Source organism: Stylophora pistillata, chromosome 3 (genome assembly GCF_964205215.1).
Source record: "Stylophora pistillata chromosome 3, jaStyPist1.2, whole genome shotgun sequence".
Classification (NCBI taxonomy): Eukaryota; Metazoa; Cnidaria; class Anthozoa; order Scleractinia; family Pocilloporidae; genus Stylophora; species Stylophora pistillata.
Genome location: NC_142521.1, coordinates 25,740,347 through 25,758,236, shown reverse-complemented (window position 1 = coordinate 25,758,236; position 17,890 = coordinate 25,740,347). Strand labels below are relative to the sequence as shown.

At 38.3% G+C, this 17,890-nt stretch overlaps 2 protein-coding genes and 1 pseudogene across 3 annotated transcripts; 2 read left to right on the top strand and 1 right to left on the bottom strand.

Annotated features, from left to right (window-relative positions):
• The first annotated feature begins 260 nt into the window (after positions 1–260).
• On the top strand, positions 261–1,137 carry LOC148735274 (uncharacterized). The gene is made up of 2 exons (XM_088752914.1): positions 261–321; positions 569–1,137. Exons 1-2 carry the CDS (start codon positions 261–263, stop codon positions 1,120–1,122), a joined length of 615 nt encoding a protein of 204 aa, XP_088609040.1. The 3' UTR covers positions 1,123–1,137.
• Positions 1,138–4,442: 3,305 nt separating this feature from the next.
• Positions 4,443–5,428, top strand: LOC148735273 (uncharacterized; annotated as a pseudogene).
• A 1,845-nt stretch (positions 5,429–7,273) lies between these two features.
• Positions 7,274–16,681, bottom strand: LOC148735272 (adhesion G protein-coupled receptor D1-like). 2 transcript variants are annotated; one of them, XM_088751896.1, is made up of 11 exons: positions 16,490–16,681; positions 15,160–15,936; positions 14,408–14,553; positions 14,097–14,208; positions 13,155–13,281; positions 12,579–12,636; positions 11,787–11,875; positions 11,460–11,577; positions 11,246–11,287; positions 10,219–10,351; positions 7,274–7,565 (listed from the first exon to the last, which is right to left on the bottom strand). In XM_088751896.1, the coding sequence occupies exons 5-11, from the start codon at positions 13,223–13,225 to the stop codon at positions 7,525–7,527; spliced, it is 552 nt and encodes a 183-aa protein (XP_088608022.1). In that variant the 5' UTR covers positions 13,226–13,281; positions 14,097–14,208; positions 14,408–14,553; positions 15,160–15,936; positions 16,490–16,681; the 3' UTR covers positions 7,274–7,524. The 2 variants fall into 2 exon arrangements, 1 of the variants encoding a protein (XP_088608022.1); XR_015998360.1 differs by lacking the exons at positions 7,274–7,565; positions 10,219–10,351; positions 11,246–11,287; ... (3 more) ...; positions 13,155–13,281; positions 16,490–16,681 and having other exon boundaries at positions 15,160–15,234; positions 15,693–16,228.
• Between the last annotated feature and the right edge of the window lie 1,209 nt (positions 16,682–17,890).

Genomic DNA, 17,890 nt, shown 5'->3' with positions numbered 1-17,890 from the left:
GTTGAGCTGTGGCGCTGTATGACTGACAGTAAGCTCCTGCAGCCATTTTTGAAATTCTAACTAAGAGTAGAAATTCATTTTTTAATCGAAGTCTTCCTTGGCGTCGCTGTCGTGGTTTCTTAAAGTCCCTAATAAGCCAAACGCCACCGAAGATCGACCATCTTGCTAAATTTCAGCTCTTGACTTGTCAGCCATGTAGATAATTGTGAGCATATCGATAAGCGTTTTAATTGGTTGAAATTAGGCTATGTGACGGAAATATGAAGCACGCTATCCAAACCGTGGATTTGACGAGGAAAAAAGCGTTCAAAATTGAGTTCGGTTTCCCATTGCAGAATAATTTTTATTTCGCTGGCAATTAACCCAAATGATTCAACAGAAACAAGTGTCCCTCACTCCAGGAGAGTTTTGGGCTATCTTCGTACGCTGATTCAAAGGTAGCTAGTCTGAATACAAAATCTTCTTGAGTTGAAAAAAACATTAACAAACAGCAAAATGCCACTCGTGTTTTGTTAAGTCACCCCGGAAAAGAAAAATGTGTATGCACTGAAATATATTATCCATGTAGTTAAAGAAGAGAAAGTCATTGTTTTTCTTGTTGTCATCAACAGGTTTATCACCGAGAGAGTCGCAGTGGACCAGCCTAAACAGCATACCGATGACGCCATCCGGATAGTAATCCTCTATAAAAATCAGGATGCTGCAGTGTCTATCAACCGACAGCTGAGAGATCTTAGCAGCAAGGTGCAAAAGACCATTCAACCCATGTTTATTAGCCGCATGCTTAATCGAGATCTAAGCCTGCGTGAGCCCAAGCCTAACATCGTAACCCAGCAACGCGTTGCTTATCTATTCAAGTGTGACCTGTGCGATGCAGGCTATGTCGGGTACGCAAAGGGCCACCTTCACACGCGCGTTGAGGGACACCGTCAAAAGGCGTCATCTATTTACAGGCATTATTCCAAAGAATACAACACTGCTGTTCCGAACAATTTCTTAGCACGCTTCAATGTAATAATGAAATGCACGAACATTTTTGACTGCCTTGTTAATGAAATGCAGTGTATTCAAGATCTTAAACCAGCATTGAATGTACCTACAGTCGGATTCTCTTCGTTATAAATATTCATGTTATTAGCTTGGCACTCTTTTATGCAAATTCGCTTCAACTTGCCTCTTCACAAACCGCATTTTATCATTGACTGCGTAACCTTGATAGTGGCGCAAGATGCACCGAAACGTTGGTTTCTATCCCTTATATTTCTTGTCTCATTTATCAATGTTGCAAGCCAAATCCCTTTCACAGGTTTGACGTTTAGGCTCCTATGAGGACTGCAACATCGTTAATCATTGTTTGCAAGAATCGACTTTTATTTAATTTTTTTTCGGGACAAAGTTGAAAATAAAAATGGCTTTTTTGTTACTGCTATGGCATTTTACGATCTTCAACCTTATGAATCTATGTAAATTTCAAAATTCTAAGTAGCGATTAGAAATCAAATTTTGAGTGTCTCCAGTTTAATAATCAATGATGGAATTGATCTACACTTTCTTATTCTTTAAACTAAATGACTTGACCATGTAGACAGGTACCAAATAATAACTTTCCGTCTCTGTAAGTTGCTGAGTTAAGGTTTTCTAGTTTTTTGTATTTTTGTAATATTTTACTTTCAAAAAGTGATTCAAAGTTTTCGTCAACTGATTTCAGAGATAGTTTAACGACTAGGCGAAATCTAAAAAAATGTGAAATTAGTTTTGGGGAGATTTTATGTGCCGAGATAACCCATGGCGTTTTTATCAATTATTCAGGTCAATTTAGGCATAGGCCCGTTAAACTAGATTTGCATAGTAGTTTCAATCATGTCCTAACAAACTTTTTCCTGAAACTGAAAACTACACCTTTTGCTGTTCATTACGAGGAAATACGCATTCATTTGCGTTAAAAGGTGACCAATCGTGTGAAAATAAAATCATTAGAGATAAAAAACCGTCATTTACGCGTTAAACAAGAATCAATAATGATTTTTGCATTTTAATCAGCATTCAATAACAATTTTGGGCATTCTTATGCGTCATTTGTCAAACAAAAGAGAAAAAGGTACTTTCATTTGCGCGAATATTCGAGTCATTTACAGCATCTTGAAAGTCAATAGAGACAATACACAAAGAATATAGTGCATGAACCATTCATTCACATTTTTATCACACTGTTTACAATTCAATAGCATTACTAGACGGCATTAGCATGAATAAGACAATTATTAATGCACTTGTACAAAAAATTCAGTGTTTTTTCTATTCAATATGCAAAAAGCGATTTTCAAATGAACACCGATTTTTCCTGAATTTACATTCCGTAGAGTTCGTCCGGTTAATTCGCTTCGAAGAAACCGAATACTACTCTAACACAGAGAGAGAATCATGGGAGGATTTGAGGACGAGGAGGAAGATAATCTTGTGGTCGCGGACTAGCTCGGAGTGAACCGATCAAAGGCAAGAGGCATTGTGGCGCGCTACATCAAGAGAGGGCAGGATCCAGGAGAGATCACGAGGAAGTAGAAACAAGGTGCGCGTGGATGATAAGATGAGAGATTGTCTAGAGGAAATCATCAACGAAAACTGTTTACTTACACTTTTTCGGATAAACTACCACTCAAATCCGAGATCCATGACCGCACCGTGGCAAGAACATTAGACGAGATGCTCTTCTGAGCCAAACTTGCTAGGCCCCTTCTTGCGGATAGAAACAGAATTGATGTGCTGAACAAGGGAGTCGACTACGCTACTTGGTTTAGAAACCTGTGTGTTTGTCGACGAATGCGGCTACAACATCTGGACGGCCAGAAGCCAAGGTACAGCGCGACAGGGAGAGAGGGCCGGCGCGGACGTGTGGGGCCGTGACCATGGCAATTCCGCTTATCAACGGACTTGTGTTTTCTTCAGCAGCTGTTGGCGGAATGAATGCTGCGTGTTTCGATAACTTCTTGGCACAGGCGAGCACAAATCTAGATCCCGATGAGGAGGTGATCTTTGTGTATGACAGAGCACCGGCCCACCAACACCCGGTCATCCCCGCCCCAAACGCGGTACTTAAAATGCTTCCTCCCTACAGTCGTTTCCTAAACATCGTGGAGCAGGCAATAAGCTGTTTGAAAGCGGCGTCAAGCTGACATCTCGTATCCGGAAATTCAAAGACGCATGGATAACGGAGATGAGCCCAGAGCCAGGAGAATCCCAGTGAGGGAGTTTCGAACACAGCAACTGCTCGAAGCTCTGCACAGAAACATCGACACTGTGACTGCGGCTAAAAGTGCGCAGTGGTACCGCTTTAAGCAGACCTATCGGCCAAAATGTTTGAATAGAGAGATTATTGAAGGGTAAACTGAAATTCAAAGGAAAATGATTTCGGAATAGGTCTTTTTCAATTGAAATTCGATGTGTGAATATTGAAAATAAAAAACGCTCAATTGTTTGTACAAGCGCATAAATGATTGTCTTATTCGTACTAATTTTGTCTAGGAATGCTATTGAATTGCAAACAGTGTGATAAAAATGTAAATGAATGCTATTTGCACTATATTGTTTGTTTAATTTCTCTATTGACTTTCAAGATGGCGTAAATGACTTGAAGGTTACCGCAAATGACAGTGTATTTTTCTCTCTTGTTTGACGAATAATACATAACAAGGCCCAAAATTGTTATTAAATGCTGATTAAAATACAAAAATTGTTATTGAATCTTGTTTACGCGCAAATGACGGTTTTTTGTCTTTAATGATTGAATTTTCAGACAATTATTCGCCTTTTAACGCATATGAATGCGTATTTTCTCGTAATAAACAGCAAAAGGTATAATCGATATAACCCCTGTTTACCCTGAAATGATGAAAAAAGTCATTTTACTCCAGCTTAGCAGTATTAAGCTGATAATAGAGGATAACGTAACATTCTCATACTGTGTGTGCGATCGACCTATCTTTAACAAAAAAAAACAACATAATTTTAAACTCCTGAGGACGCATTGTTTACTCTCTACTGAAATCGGACTTCACAACGAGCACTTCCAAAAACGTGATGCATAATTAATGATGCATTACCACTCAGTGTGTAGGTACTTGTGCCTTTAGCCTAGGTTACTACATTCTCTAACATACACTGTACAAAAACAGCCTGAAATATCCTCATTTCAGAAGTATTCGAAAGCACGTGCCTCCAAAACCTTACAGGGGCGATACACGATCCCTTTGGACCTTTGATGGATTTTTTCTTCATTCTTCCTGCTTTTACCAAATAGCCGATACACAAGTCCATGTCCACGAACTTCCTTCTTTCTTTCTCGCCTAAAGCGATACGGATGGCAGTGGTTGAACAAATCATCCTATTTAGCACCTACTGCTTTCTGAAGATAATCAGAGCATCTGTATGCTGTCTGAACGAAAAATTCTCAAAGAGGAATGGCGCTGTTGAACTACACTCACAAATCTTTGTATACTGAAAAGTATTCCAGCTGCCCCATGGCTTGTATCCATGACCCACAGTGTATGAGTTTGAACTACTGTTGGTATAGCTCACAGTGTGACTTGAACAATAAGACAAAGTTTTCAACTGAGGCTAGGTTTTTATCCTAGATTCACCTTCAACTTACATGGGTTTGATGAGAGAAAGAGTTATTTCTCTGAATTTTGAAGTAACAGACATTGTATCAGTGTTGAGATCCTTTAAAGATATTCAAAAAATGCGATATTACTAGACAATTCGTCATTTCTACGAAACAGATCTAATGTAACATGGCAATTGGTATAAAAATTGCCGTCTTCACGTTTTAACTTTAATAGTGGGTGGACAGCTGTTCAAATGATCTCATTCTCAGAATCAAACCTTCGATTGGAACGTTCATGGGGCGAATTTAAGGGTCTTGTAAACTATAATGACCATAGTCAGACTTTACGTTTTTTACCTAATTTACTACAGCTACGAAATGACATGGGCTTCAAACAACTGCGCTTTTACTGTCACGAGAAGAAAGTTGCAACGGTTTTCCACGTCATGATTAGTGATAATCCCCTGGGTGAGGCCGTGGTAAAGTTTTTCACCGAGGAACACTTAATATCAATCCGGCCCTACACTTGTGGCTCGTACACAGTTCTTCCCGATGACAACTCTACGTTGTCTAAGGATTGCAGCAAGCTAGGCTGGAATAAAATCCATCCAGACGGGAAATGGACCGGTTTTTGGTTTTTTACCTCGTCCCACCAGGAGAGACTGTGATAACTATAAAAGCGACTTAGGTTCTCTTTCTTCTGGAGACACGTGGGCTATGTTCGTACGCTAGGTACTTTATCAGACGTACTGGCTTGTCATGGAGAACTGCTCAATGACACGGATCCGTTTTTCTGGATATAAATGATATTTTGGGCGATAAAAGAAATCTCAGGTCCTCCGGTCTTCTTTCCAGCAGAAGCACAAAGCTGCTAAATTCCAATTTCACTGAAAAAAGAGTGGTTGAGAAGGCATCTCACGTGTGTGCTAATGCATAGATATATATATTGAATGTAATCGCAAAACTTAAAGAATACATGTAACCTGGCGGGAATTGGCTAGTCGCGGAATACATGTAAGTCTATTAAATGTATGTATCCATCTATGTTTGTATGTGTGTGTGTGTGTGTGTGTGTGTGTGTGTGTGTGTGTGTGTGTATGTGTGTGTGTGTGTGTGTGTGTATTTCTTAAATTTTAATCATACTCGGAGATACTAGCTCTCTCGAGCTATTCTAAATCCGAGTTTAAATAGTTTGTATGTGTGTGTGTGTGTGTGTGTGTGCGTGTGTGTGTGTGTGTGTGTGTGTGTGTGGTGTGTGTGTGTGTGTGTGTGTGTGTGTGTGTGTGTGTGTGTATATATGTAGGTATGTATGTATTTGTGATATTCAGACAGGCTGGCTCAGTTTAGCTCGAAGCTGGTTTAAATGGAGGCGTGTAGAAACAACGACAAGGCCACACCGCAATAACGGGAGGTATAAAGGCAACTGATCTGATCGGAGTGCAATTTGATCTAAAATCGTACGCGTCATTTCAAAATCAATCGAAAGTACAGCTTAACTTTGATTTCAAATCACAGGTATGATTTCACACCAAAATTGCATAAGTTAAATTACCACTTTTTCGCATCCATTTTGAACTCACAAAATTTAATCACTCAAATACAGGATTATTAAGTCGGTAGAAAGAATTTATTGATCTAATAATGAGCTGGTTGGTAAACAGTTGCAAGAGTTGTCTTTCATTTCCTGCCATTTGATTGGTTACTTTAAACAAACCTTTAAATCTGATTTGTTATTGCGTTTAAGTAAAGATATGGTATTGGCTAGGAAAGAGACGCGATTTATAGCAAAAAAATGGTGAGATTCGTCCACAAATCCCACCAATAAGAGCCAATGAGATTGCAAGGAACACGTGTGATTTCAAAGTGAAGCTATAAAGAGATATATATTTATATGTAGAGAACAGTCCACTGCTGTTGCTCAGCATTTAAGACAGATTTTACTAGTCCAATGATCATCAACTTTAACAACTGGAATTTAAGACTATTAGAGTTCAGCGTTTATCTCTTACAATCGGCGTAGCATTGTTGGTACATGCACTGAATATGTTCAGCATTTCCTACCGGTTTAAATAACCCATACTTTCCATGCTTCCTTTATCTAACCCCGAGCATGGCTAAACATGATAACGATTCAGATGACTTCCGATTCGCCACCATTAAACTACATATCGCTGGTCTTATTTACGCAGGCTTCAAGGTAGATTATCAATTTGACCTAAATCCCTAAAGATGACATGTCGATACTTCTTGAGCCACCATTAAAGTTAATAAAATCATTAGCAAAACGAGAAAGCTTAATTTAATCTTCGTTCCTAGATACCTATGAAAGCATTGCAAAGTTACAAAGCGATACTACTTCTCACTTTCGTTTATCGATTATTCTAGTCCTTAGTGGATCTCAGTGGGGTGATGCATTTTACGACTAACGGTTAATTTCTTCCTGTAACAGTTAACAGAGATGTTACAAATTAGTTTAATTCATTAAGAAAACTTAATGACTAGTTTTCGTTGTTCTAAAACAGTCATTCGCTTGCTGTTACCACAAGACTCAGCCAACCAGGACGATTTGAGATCGTGCTGTTCTTCGGCTGATATTAAGTAATTTCTGTCGGCCACAAGACAAGACTTGTAACGATCTAAGTTTTGGACACTTTCTAAACGACGCATCGTAGATAGGAAAACAATTTACGATCAACTTTATTTATGACTATTGGTTACAATATGCCAGTTTTTACGCCTGAGAGCTAAACTGTTTTGCAGTTTTACGGCTAACGCTTAACTCCATTGAGACCCTCCTGGTGAATCATAAACAAAGCAACACAGCTTTATCCGCAGCATGACGGCACGAATGGGTGTTAGCATTCAAGTTGTTATGCAGTTTACACCCTTCACTCTCAAGGTTGATCAATAAGTAATTGTACTTGTTAAATTGCCTCTTCTTCCACCCGCTCATCTAGGACGACCTCTGTTGACGAATTAAAAATGGTCATTGTGATGGTAGTCTCCCTCGCAGCCGTTTTTAGTCTCGTCACGCAACGCTTCTCTCAACAAACGGCTGCTCACATTCGAACAACATTCCTTTCCGCTACTTCAACCAATCACTATTTGGGTTACATATGTTGAGAACTGTACGCGCCAAAGTAGTCTAACCAATCATATTGTTTGTTTCATCTTCGAGTTCAAAGCGTCCTTTGAAGAAGCGTTTGATGTTGTTAGTAATACATTTCGAATTCCTAGTTTAAATGCGCAGCAAAAAACTGGAATTAGGAAAATAGTTGAGGAAAGAAAGGATGTATTTGTCAATCTTCCTACTGGTTTCGGGAAATCTCTCCTGTATGAAGCACTACCACTCGTGTTTGATCTTACCTCACAAGAGCCTGGTCATATCGTCCTCGTTTTCTGACCATTGGGGAAAGCCTTATGAACTACCAAGTGTCCCATTTGAGGGAGCTTGGGCTAAAAGCAGCTAACATAAGTTCACTTGAGGGTGGTAAACGCACTTGTGTCGAAAGCGGCGAATTTTCCTTAGTTTACGGATCCCCTGAAGCGTGGTTAAAGAACGAACGCTGGAGATTTATGCTGACGAACTCTGTGTATTCCATGCCAAAAAACTCGTACCATTGCCGTCGATGAAGCGCATGTTGTAAGGCAGTGGTAAGTGTTTCAATAAAAACGAGTCTGCAGCAAAATGTTATTTTAGATGTATGTTTTAAATTAAGCAGTATAAAGGAAAGGACAATAAGAATGTAAATATTGTAAATAGAAAATGTAAATAGTTTAGTCAGTATTAGTATTACACAGTGGTCTTATTTTGGTTATCGTTATTTTATTCTGTGTTATATTACACATGATCACCTGTAAAAATATTGTGTCTGAATACAAGACATTATCATCGGATTAGTGACATAAATTGTGTGCTACTCATACTCTATCATAGCAATTGAAAGTCTTGTCATGTGAAGTCGCAAAAGATGGAACATCTCTTTGAGATTAGTTACATTTCACTTGTGAAGAAATTACTGTATACATGTACATGTAATAGAGAAAAGTAATTTATGATAATGGTCTGAAGTTTGATTAAGAATGCTATGAAAGATTCCATGGGTTATATTGATCAATTGATTCTTTGAAAATTGAATCTCTTCATTGGTGCTGCTGCCAGTATCAAATTGTATTCTTCTTGCATATTGAGCAAAAATTTTAGACTGCTATTAGTCATTATTCAGTGAGATTGCAAATCTTTCAGACTTTTGAATGATCAGATTCGTATGAAGACATTTACATCAACTTCATTTATATCAGTAGTTGCAGCACCTGGGTACTTCTTGGGTTAAAATCTGGGCTAACAGACTTTTTCAGGGTCCTGTTTTGACATTTTTTTGCTGTAACAGTTTGTCATCATTGGCGCATACTTGTCACTAGGCTCTCATATATTGTACATTTGTGTTGTTCCAGACTATTCATAGACTACTTAACACTGCAGTGGCATACTGAATAGACAGTGTGAATTCTCAAAAGTCATGGACTACAGAATTCAATTTCCCATGAGGCAACAAAAAAAATGTTTTGTTTTACTGTTTATCTAGCTCTGATACCCCTGAGCATGTTTTTCTTGTGTTTGTTTATCCAGTGATAATTTTGAGGCATCTAAATCAATACACCATTAGAACGAATAGGAAATCTTGCCGGAGTATAACATCCCTCTTGGCTGATCGTGGTAGAAATATTAGAATTGGCTGTAGCATTAGAGGTACAAGTCGTATTGATCGGATCGAATTGTAAACATTTCGAGGATTTCCCACGGCACGAAGCTTGGATTTCTCCACCGTCGCTCTCAACGCTCAATAAGCGCTTCTTTCTGGGAAGTTCTCGATCCTTGAAGATTCCCTTCAATTCATCTTTGAACTCTTCAAGATGAACAGAGGTCTTTTTGAACTTGATCAATCGTCGGTAGCAAGCTTTACAAACTGACAACTCGCTGGTCGCTGAATAGCAGCTCACATTCACATCCAGACAGGAATTAATATTCGCCGGAAAATCAAAAGAACTTTTTCCAAAAACATAAATTGTTTCTTTTGTCTCAACTGAGGTGGAACAAATAAAAGAACGATCACTTTGCAAAACCTTCTTCAGGGTTTCCTCCAGCAAGAAACTACGATGAAATGCAGAAATTGAAACCGCGGGAATAACGATAGTGATTACAATCTCTTGTGCTCTGATTGGTCACATAAGAAACAATGTCAGCGATCTCATTGGTGCAAAGACGACAAAGGGAAAGGAATGTTGTTCGAATGTGAGCAGCCGTTTGTGGAGAGAAGCGTTGCGTGACGAGACTAAAAACGGCTGCGAGGGAGACTATTGTCATGTAGGATGTCTGTAAAGGGTGTGTACAATCAGCTTGTCTGAAATTCACAAAATAGATGCTCTTCTTTTAAAAGATGTTCTTCTTGAGTATTTACTCGGTCGGTGTAGGCGGGCATTTAATCGTTTATTGAACTGAACAATACAGAGTCAGATCATTGAAAGAAAGCAAAAGGCCCAAGTTAATAAGCCTATTGACTTATTTTACTTCTGTCAACGCATTTAGGCAAATTTTACAAAAATCAAAATTTTGTTACCGCAGCCCTTCTTTTCGTCGCCCTGCGACTTCCTGCCCGTTCTCATTCTGCCATCAGAAGTCATAGCTATCGATGTTTCCGTTTGCGAACCCAGTGACTGCTTCTTAGAAAGCTTACGAATGGCTTCTCGCACCTTGTGAAAAACAGTTGTAAAATGCAATTAGCTCCTCACACAGTAACATACCAGTGACTAAGAACATGAAAGGATCTGACGAGTCTCTAAATTTGACTTTTTATGACTAAGTTAGGAATGATGAATTAAAACTAAAAGAAGCTGCTCCATGAAGAGAAAGGTTGCGCTGCAGCTACAAGACCCCCTGGGCCTCACTTCAGCAAGAATAGGGCTATATTGCATTTCAATTATTGTTTGCAATGAGAACTTGAAACTGTAACCTGACGATTAATCTTATGGTTCATTTTTTCAAACAATTTGTGATCTTAAACAATCATATATGGTACATCTGCAACAACAATAATAATAATAGTAATAATAATAATAATAATAATAATAACAATAAACAGTTTAACGTGGAGAAACACTTAGCTAGAAGCTAGTTTACAGGTTTTCCACGAAACAACTTAAATAAATAATTACAATGCAAAATTGTACTTGCTGTTTTCTGTTTCATGACATAAATGTATTCTCCTAAAAGGTGCGTGGTGTCTTCACTTAATTAAACTTCAGCCTCTACAACAGAGGTCCCTAGGCCCCTCTTGAAATGCATTGAAACATTAGCGATATACTTAACTATCACTATTCATCTACTTTACTGGAGCAAACATACTCCCCTCAAAGCTTTGAATGATAACTTTCTCCGAGGTAAAATAAAAAAAATGTGGTCACGTACAGTTTAGGGATGGGGGGGGGGGGGGACGAACAAAGAGTATTATGGAAAAAAAATGTGGAAATACCAAACAACATCATCATGCATCATTTAACACTAAATCAAATGATCTATGGACTAGGACTGCCTTTTGCGCATTCAAGCCTTTATCAAGCAGTTTTTTGTCAATAATCTCAATGTACCTGATCATCAAGTATGCAGTGAAAGACACAAAACACGACTCCCTAAGGAAAGATTCAAAGGAATATCGATTAGAAAGCAATTTATCTCTGTACATTTTCCCCACTTAATATCAAACATGATTTAATTCTTAATAAATCGATCACAATTTTCCATGATAGGATTAATAAGTTAAGAAACAGACACCCATTCATATTCAGGATCTCCATAGCTTACCTGAGTTGAGTTGAGCACAATGAAGAGATAACGCAAAGCTTCATTGAAATATATGAATCCAAACAAATACATGACACCAAGTAAAGGAAGTAAAGCAAGAATACTCTTTAGGCCTTTCCTGAGATAAGTAGATCAACATGCATTAGTAAATAAAAGAAAACGGAAAAAGCGAAAAAACATTTTAAAAGCGATATCGACGAAACAGTACGCGTATTTAAAGCGAATCTTTATTGTGCTATTATCTGGCGTATATCACAAAGCTTTGTAGAGAGATGAGGTACGACGCGCAAAAATCATCATTTTCTGTTAACAAAAAATGTCTCTCACTTTAAAGCTTCCAAGCTGCTTTTACTATATTTGGAGGCCAGCTTCCCAAAGACAACTCGCTGAAGAATTGCAAAAATGACAACATTTGCCTGAGGAAAAAGAATACTAGGAACATAAAAGAGGCAAAACAAAAAACACTCAATTTGATTAAAGTCTCTAAAAATAAAAAGAGGCTCAAGTGACACTTCCGAAAATGCCTAAAATGTTCTGACTAAAATCGGACTTTAAAAGATGGACATTGCTCAACAACGATGCATTATATCCCTGTTTCCAATCTATTTTCCGATTATGTTGTACTAACTGATCAAGTATTAAGAACAAATAACACGAATTTACCAGTCATGTGTGTGACATTTTCGTAAAGGGTTAAATTGGCTACGATATCGTTGGCATGGGACTGAAATATTTTCCCAAGGCTTTTAAGCTCACAGCAAGTGTCAGGGATATAGATTTGATTCCATACATCTGGTAGTTAATGACAATTAATTACGAAGCAATAGTCAAAACCACTCTCTCACTACTTAGCACAAAAATTCTGGGACGTTGCGTCTAGGTGTATCAATGCGCAAAGCTAATTCTACTATAACATGCTCACAAACTGAAAAAAAAAAGTTGTAAATGTGAAAAAAGATTTTCAACTTGCAAATACATCGGCGAATAGATCGCAGATCTCTAACAACAAGAGAAGGGAAAGGAATACTCACTCTGGGAAAGGAGCGAATGCAAAATCGGTGTTATTTGAGGGATTAATGGTATTTCCCGAGAATAAACACAAAAAAACGTAAAAAATACCAGAAGAATAGCCAAAACTGGTCCTTTGAAAATCCACTGGTTTCCGTTGAGCCAGCATCTAATCAGGTGTTTTATGATGAGAGAGAGTTAGCAAATAGACATACAATTTGTCTCATTTTTGAGACATGAAAGGTGCACTCATTCTTCCTTCTATTTTAACCATTCCTGCCTGACGTAACCCATACTGGTCCAAAAACCGTTTCTTTCAGGCTGACGAGACCTGACTAAAATACAATGTCGCCTAAGATAAATCGCAACTACGATCCCTGTCACACAAAAACACCCTGCGCATGTGCCCTAAACAACTTCCATGACAACTGGACACTGGAGCAACGTCATGCTAAATGGTCTGAAATTCCCAATGTTGAATATTGTCGTTCGATTAATTATCGTCAATCAGAACGGAAATTTCAAAAGATTTTTTTTCTGTAACTGATGATCAGTAAATTTTATCGAGGGAATGGTGATGCACACAAAATAACCAGCTGTCTCAATTAAGAAGTATCAAGACAATGTGACTTTAAACATTGCAAATTGTGATGTCCTGTGTTGAGTGCTGGCGAAATAATGACAAACCTGTCCCGCTTTATTCCCATTCGTATAACCAAGGAGCCACAAGTGATGTCGGTAAATGTGACTTTCCCCATATCATAGCTTCACGGTTCAATGGCTGCTAGCAAACTCACAATCACCAGAGGGATTCCTGCAAGACATACATATTCACCAAGTCAAAACAGAGATGGTGCATTGTGAGGGCGGATCAAGAGGGTCTGTCACAAAAGATAGCTTTAGCCTCTCCAAGCAACAATGTTTCTATTTTCTTATGTTAATCTTAAGACCACAGGGTTAGCTGATTCTATGAAAATTGAGTGCTCTTATAAAGTGGCCGTGGAATTTTCCAGCCCTTCTAATTAAGATGCTGAAGTGGTTGTGGTATGGACCCTTTCAAGGAGCATACACGTTTTTATCTACACTCGTCATATATTAGTTTTCCAGGAGGGTCTGTCCTTGAAAAGCTCGTGAAAGTTAATGGGGAACTTGCACCATGGTTTCGCAGAGATAGATGCAGCATTTTGCTATTGGCAGTGAAGGCGTTGAAGATAAACCACGTCCAGAGGTCCTGGAAATACATTTTCATTCAAGAAAGAGGATGTTCACTAACTTCTTATATTCGCAGGGGGTCCTTACAAAGCTACAATCACTGCTACATGTGACATTATTTCACTTTTGCCAAAAGTTGTTCTGCATATGCAGAACATTGCACGGATTCGAAGTCGGTCTCGATACTAGTTGCATCATGACAGTGCAGTACTCCAAAAAGCTCGCCTCACACAGATGTACCTTGATGACAATGGTACTCGTTTAACCATTTCCACCGGCTGAAAACGGACTCAGATTTCCGAAAATGTTTCAAACAGTTGGGAAATAATGGTGCGACATCCAAAATTTTCTTATTAACTGTAAGAACAAGCCGGTTGATAGGAAGATGTATGTCCGCAAATAGTCTCCGCAACTTACAGGATATTTCTCTCTAGTTTTGAAGAATGTCACATCTAGAACACCTACAAAGTTACCGAGGCCCATGGACAGCAGAAGATTTTTATGCACAAACAACTTTTCACTCTTTATCCTAAGATATAAAATGTAAATTAGTGTGGTAAAATTGAAGCGAACGAAAGATTTTACGCTTTGAAACAACAACTCGCATGTGTATGTACCAATATTATCGCATGAATATCAATGAATATAAGTATATCTGCGACCTCTTTTGTCAGATATCACAGTTTAATTGGGCCATAACATACCGCTCCCACTTGTAGAGACTTTACCTTATGATTGTAAGGAGTACAAGTGACACGAACACTGCTCTTATTGATGTACACGTGAGAACCAACTCGAAGTTGTCCTGGATTTCTCTTTGCTTGATTGACTCGGGCGTGAGCTCAGGGTTGAGGATCACTTGATCTCCGCTTTACTACCACACAAAGAAAGCAATACTATAATGACGTATTTCCTTTTCACTGACCTCAAGCTTTTGACGGTAACAGAGAAATCGTCTGCTTCTATTTTTTCAGGGTAACGATTTTGACGAAAGCTCGTTTCTATAAAAGGATTACCAGTGATGCTGGATAAAAAAACACACATGGAAGGTGGGAATTTGGTTTAAAAGTATGTGCCGACAAAAGCTTAAACGGAAGAACTCATGATGAACTTAAGGACTTCCGTTGAGGGTGTAGCTGATATTTATTAGAATGCACACTGGTTTAGTGGGGAACTGGAAAAAGTAACGGTGTAAATGTATGAGTACACATAAGTACTCCAGCTGATTCACAGGTTTGTTTTTCAAATGCAACTTTTAATCACCAGTCGTTTATCCTAAAGTCCATCAAACAGAGTCTAATAGTCATTAAAACCACCTGAAGTATTCATTGTACTGATCAGATTTTCAATACAACGTCGTCATTACTCAAGCCGAACGCGAAACCGGCGACAAGGATCTTAGAACCGTCCAATTTACTGAAGAACGAGACATTACTATTACTACATTATTATTGATTAACAAGATTATGACAAAGTTCACCCCATCAATTGTAATCAGTTTACAGCCATTTGCTTCCATTATTTTTTTTTCTTTGTGGCTGGACGGGACCTTAACCTAAACAACAACAGAACGTCATTCCAATTATTGACTTTGCTCTTTCAATAATGTTCAGTTTTAGACAGTTTAGAATAAGACAATTCAGTTAGGGAAGATTCTTAAGATTTGGCTTTGTTTTTAAAGGGGTTGAAAAACATTATAACTTGATTGCATTATCAGTAGTTTACATTAAAGCAATGGTTCACTCTATCAAAACAAGTCAAAGCGAAGCTACTCCCTCAAGACTCTCATTCTTGGTGTTCTCTCTCGCTCCACACTCGTCCTTCACGGCATAGTTTATTCTCGTTCCTTAGTTTGCATTCAGAAAAATCAAATAAATGATAAATTTAAGATTTATAAACGAAACCGAGCGTTTTCTATTGCTTCTCAGTAATGATTCTACAGCCCAAATCTTTTGCCACCAGTTTGCCTTCAGATACGCTAATGTAACATTTACTTGGTAGTGCAAGACGTACCTTGTCTAAAATATTAGAACTATTTGTGGTGTTTACGACAGATGTTAGGTTGAGAAGAACTTCTTTCGATGAAAAAGCTGGTAGCCATCGAAGTGATTTGACGTTTAAACTGATATCAAACTGGTGTTTTGTGTCTCGCCGTTGCGGATGCTGCATGAATCGGTTGAATCCTCCGGTTGTGCACATCATTTTTCTGGAGGGAGGTTGGGAAAATAACCCAGAGAACACAGAAACCCCAGCCACTCTAAGATAATGAAAAGAAAAAGGAAATAAATGAAAAAGAAAACAGTTATTAGAGGTGATGGGAGCTTCACTCAGCGGAACCTCAATGCTGTTCACAAGAGTTTTCTTCTGGCACAGCGCGAGATTAAGAAAGTATATCCTCTTTCCGAGACATGTATCTGCCATTCTAAATCTTAAAAATTAGAAGGAGAGCTTTATTCCAGTCCTGATACCACTTCTAAAGCGATAGATATCGGTATTTTATTTTTGTAGAATCAGTTCTCGTTTTCCTTTGGCCTTTGTTGGGATCATTATTTCTTGGTACGTCTGTCCGATGTAGTACTCCTGCTGAGTCAGCCCCTGTTTGATACATATTATTTTGCATGGAGGTCAGCAAATGGTGCACTATTACTTGCAATAGGAGGGGTACAAACGACAAAGACTTGTTTGAAGAGTTTTTCACTTACATAGACCCGAATAAAATATTTCGACCCCACAACTACCTCAAGTGCTTAAGTGTTTACTCAACCTTTCAATGGCTCTCCATCACACTTCCATCCTATTTACCAACTCACTTGAGAGGTTCATGACATGTGTTGTTAGAGCCTGCGAGTGACGCAGCTTCCCTAAAGAGATGGCACCCTGCAGATATCAAATCTATTCGCTCTTCCTGTGTAAGAAAAATGTATGAAATCAGTAATTGGCCTTGATTGAAATGAAAAATTAGTACAGTGATATCATCTTCACGCAGTTGGCTCACCAAATTAAAGGAGGTTTTAGTCTTACAGAAGTCTGAGGTGGATGTGGGAGGCGCGTGCTCGTCAGCCACGAGAATATCCTGCATTGAAAGAAAGGAAATTAAAATGACTGAAGGGGAAAACACCAAAAAAAAAAAAAAAACTGACTGTGTGTTTAGGGTAAATATATGTGAGAAGGGCATGTAAAAGCTAACATTTCGGCCAAAGAATATTATCATATAGGTAAGTTTGACTAAATTGTCACAACATCAATCGGAAAGAACCCTTATTTTCCGTTTTCTTATGAATGACTCGCCTTATCAGGAGCGTGGGACACACAGAGAGTCCGAAACGTTATGGAGAGTGTCACATGGGGACCTAGTTCAGGCTTAATTCATTAGAGAGTGTTATTCCATTGCCAAGCTCAAAATCTACCTCCAATGCCATTTAATTGGAGTTGACTTTTTAAGATTCAACCGTTGTGTAAAAGAGAGGTTTCTGTACCTGACAGAAGATAATCGTGATATTAGCGTTCTTCGAAGTGATGGGTGTTAATAACGTTTTTACGGCTTGGACGAGGTTGTTGTAGATCTAAAAAAAAAACTGTTGTTTTGAAAACGCCCTATTGGAGCAGAAAGCTCTCGTGAAATGCCGAGAAAGTTTGTGATGCTAACCTCCTTAATCTGAAAACCAAACAGCATAGTGACAACTTTTAATAAAACAAAAAAAAAAAATCTTAAGATATAGTCTATTCCTACCATCTTCTTCCTACTTTGTAAAGTTAAATCGCGTGAAAGATCATATTAACTGCAGAAATACAGTCGTTCTGCTCGTTTGTTTGTTTCTAATTACTTGTTAGTTACGCAGTAGGAGTGGACCATAAATTCCAAATACACCAGTTAGAGATTCTGCGAGAAGCTTAACTGTCAGTCAAAAAAAGATAACAGCAGCAACTTGATTGTAAAATAAGAAGGGGTGTGGTCGTCCTATATTAACAGAAAGTAAAAAGACCAGTGAGCCAATGATATGAAATAAATTACAATACTGGTAAGATACGCAACGCCCACAAATAAATAGTTCGCAAAAAATCACAAACCAGATTATCAGCAAAGAGGAAAGAGAAAAGAAATGAAATTTTTTAAGCGTTTTTACCAACTTTGCAAGAGGGTATAAAAAGGCAGGTTACCTTTTGATTGAAGTAATCAAGAAGACCTTTATTTTCACATTTACATGTCTCGT

Excerpts from the sequence above, each read along its gene's own strand:
- LOC148735274 (XM_088752914.1), top strand. The coding sequence starts at position 261 with ATGAAGCACGCTATCCAAACCGTGGATTTGACGAGGAAAAAAGCGTTC. Across the intron at positions 322-568 it reads AGCGTTCAAAATTGAGTTCG|TTAAAGAAGAGAAAGTCATT; the intron begins GTTTCCCATTGC and ends TTATCCATGTAG.
- LOC148735272 (XM_088751896.1), bottom strand. The coding sequence starts at position 13,225 with ATGGGGAAAGTCACATTTACCGACATCACTTGTGGCTCCTTGGTTATA. Across the intron at positions 12,637-13,154 it reads ATGGGAATAAAGCGGGACAG|ATGCTGGCTCAACGGAAACC; the intron begins GTTTGTCATTAT and ends ACACCTGATTAG. Across the intron at positions 11,876-12,578 it reads CAGTTTTGGCTATTCTTCTG|GCAAATGTTGTCATTTTTGC; the intron begins GTATTTTTTACG and ends CTTTTTCCTCAG.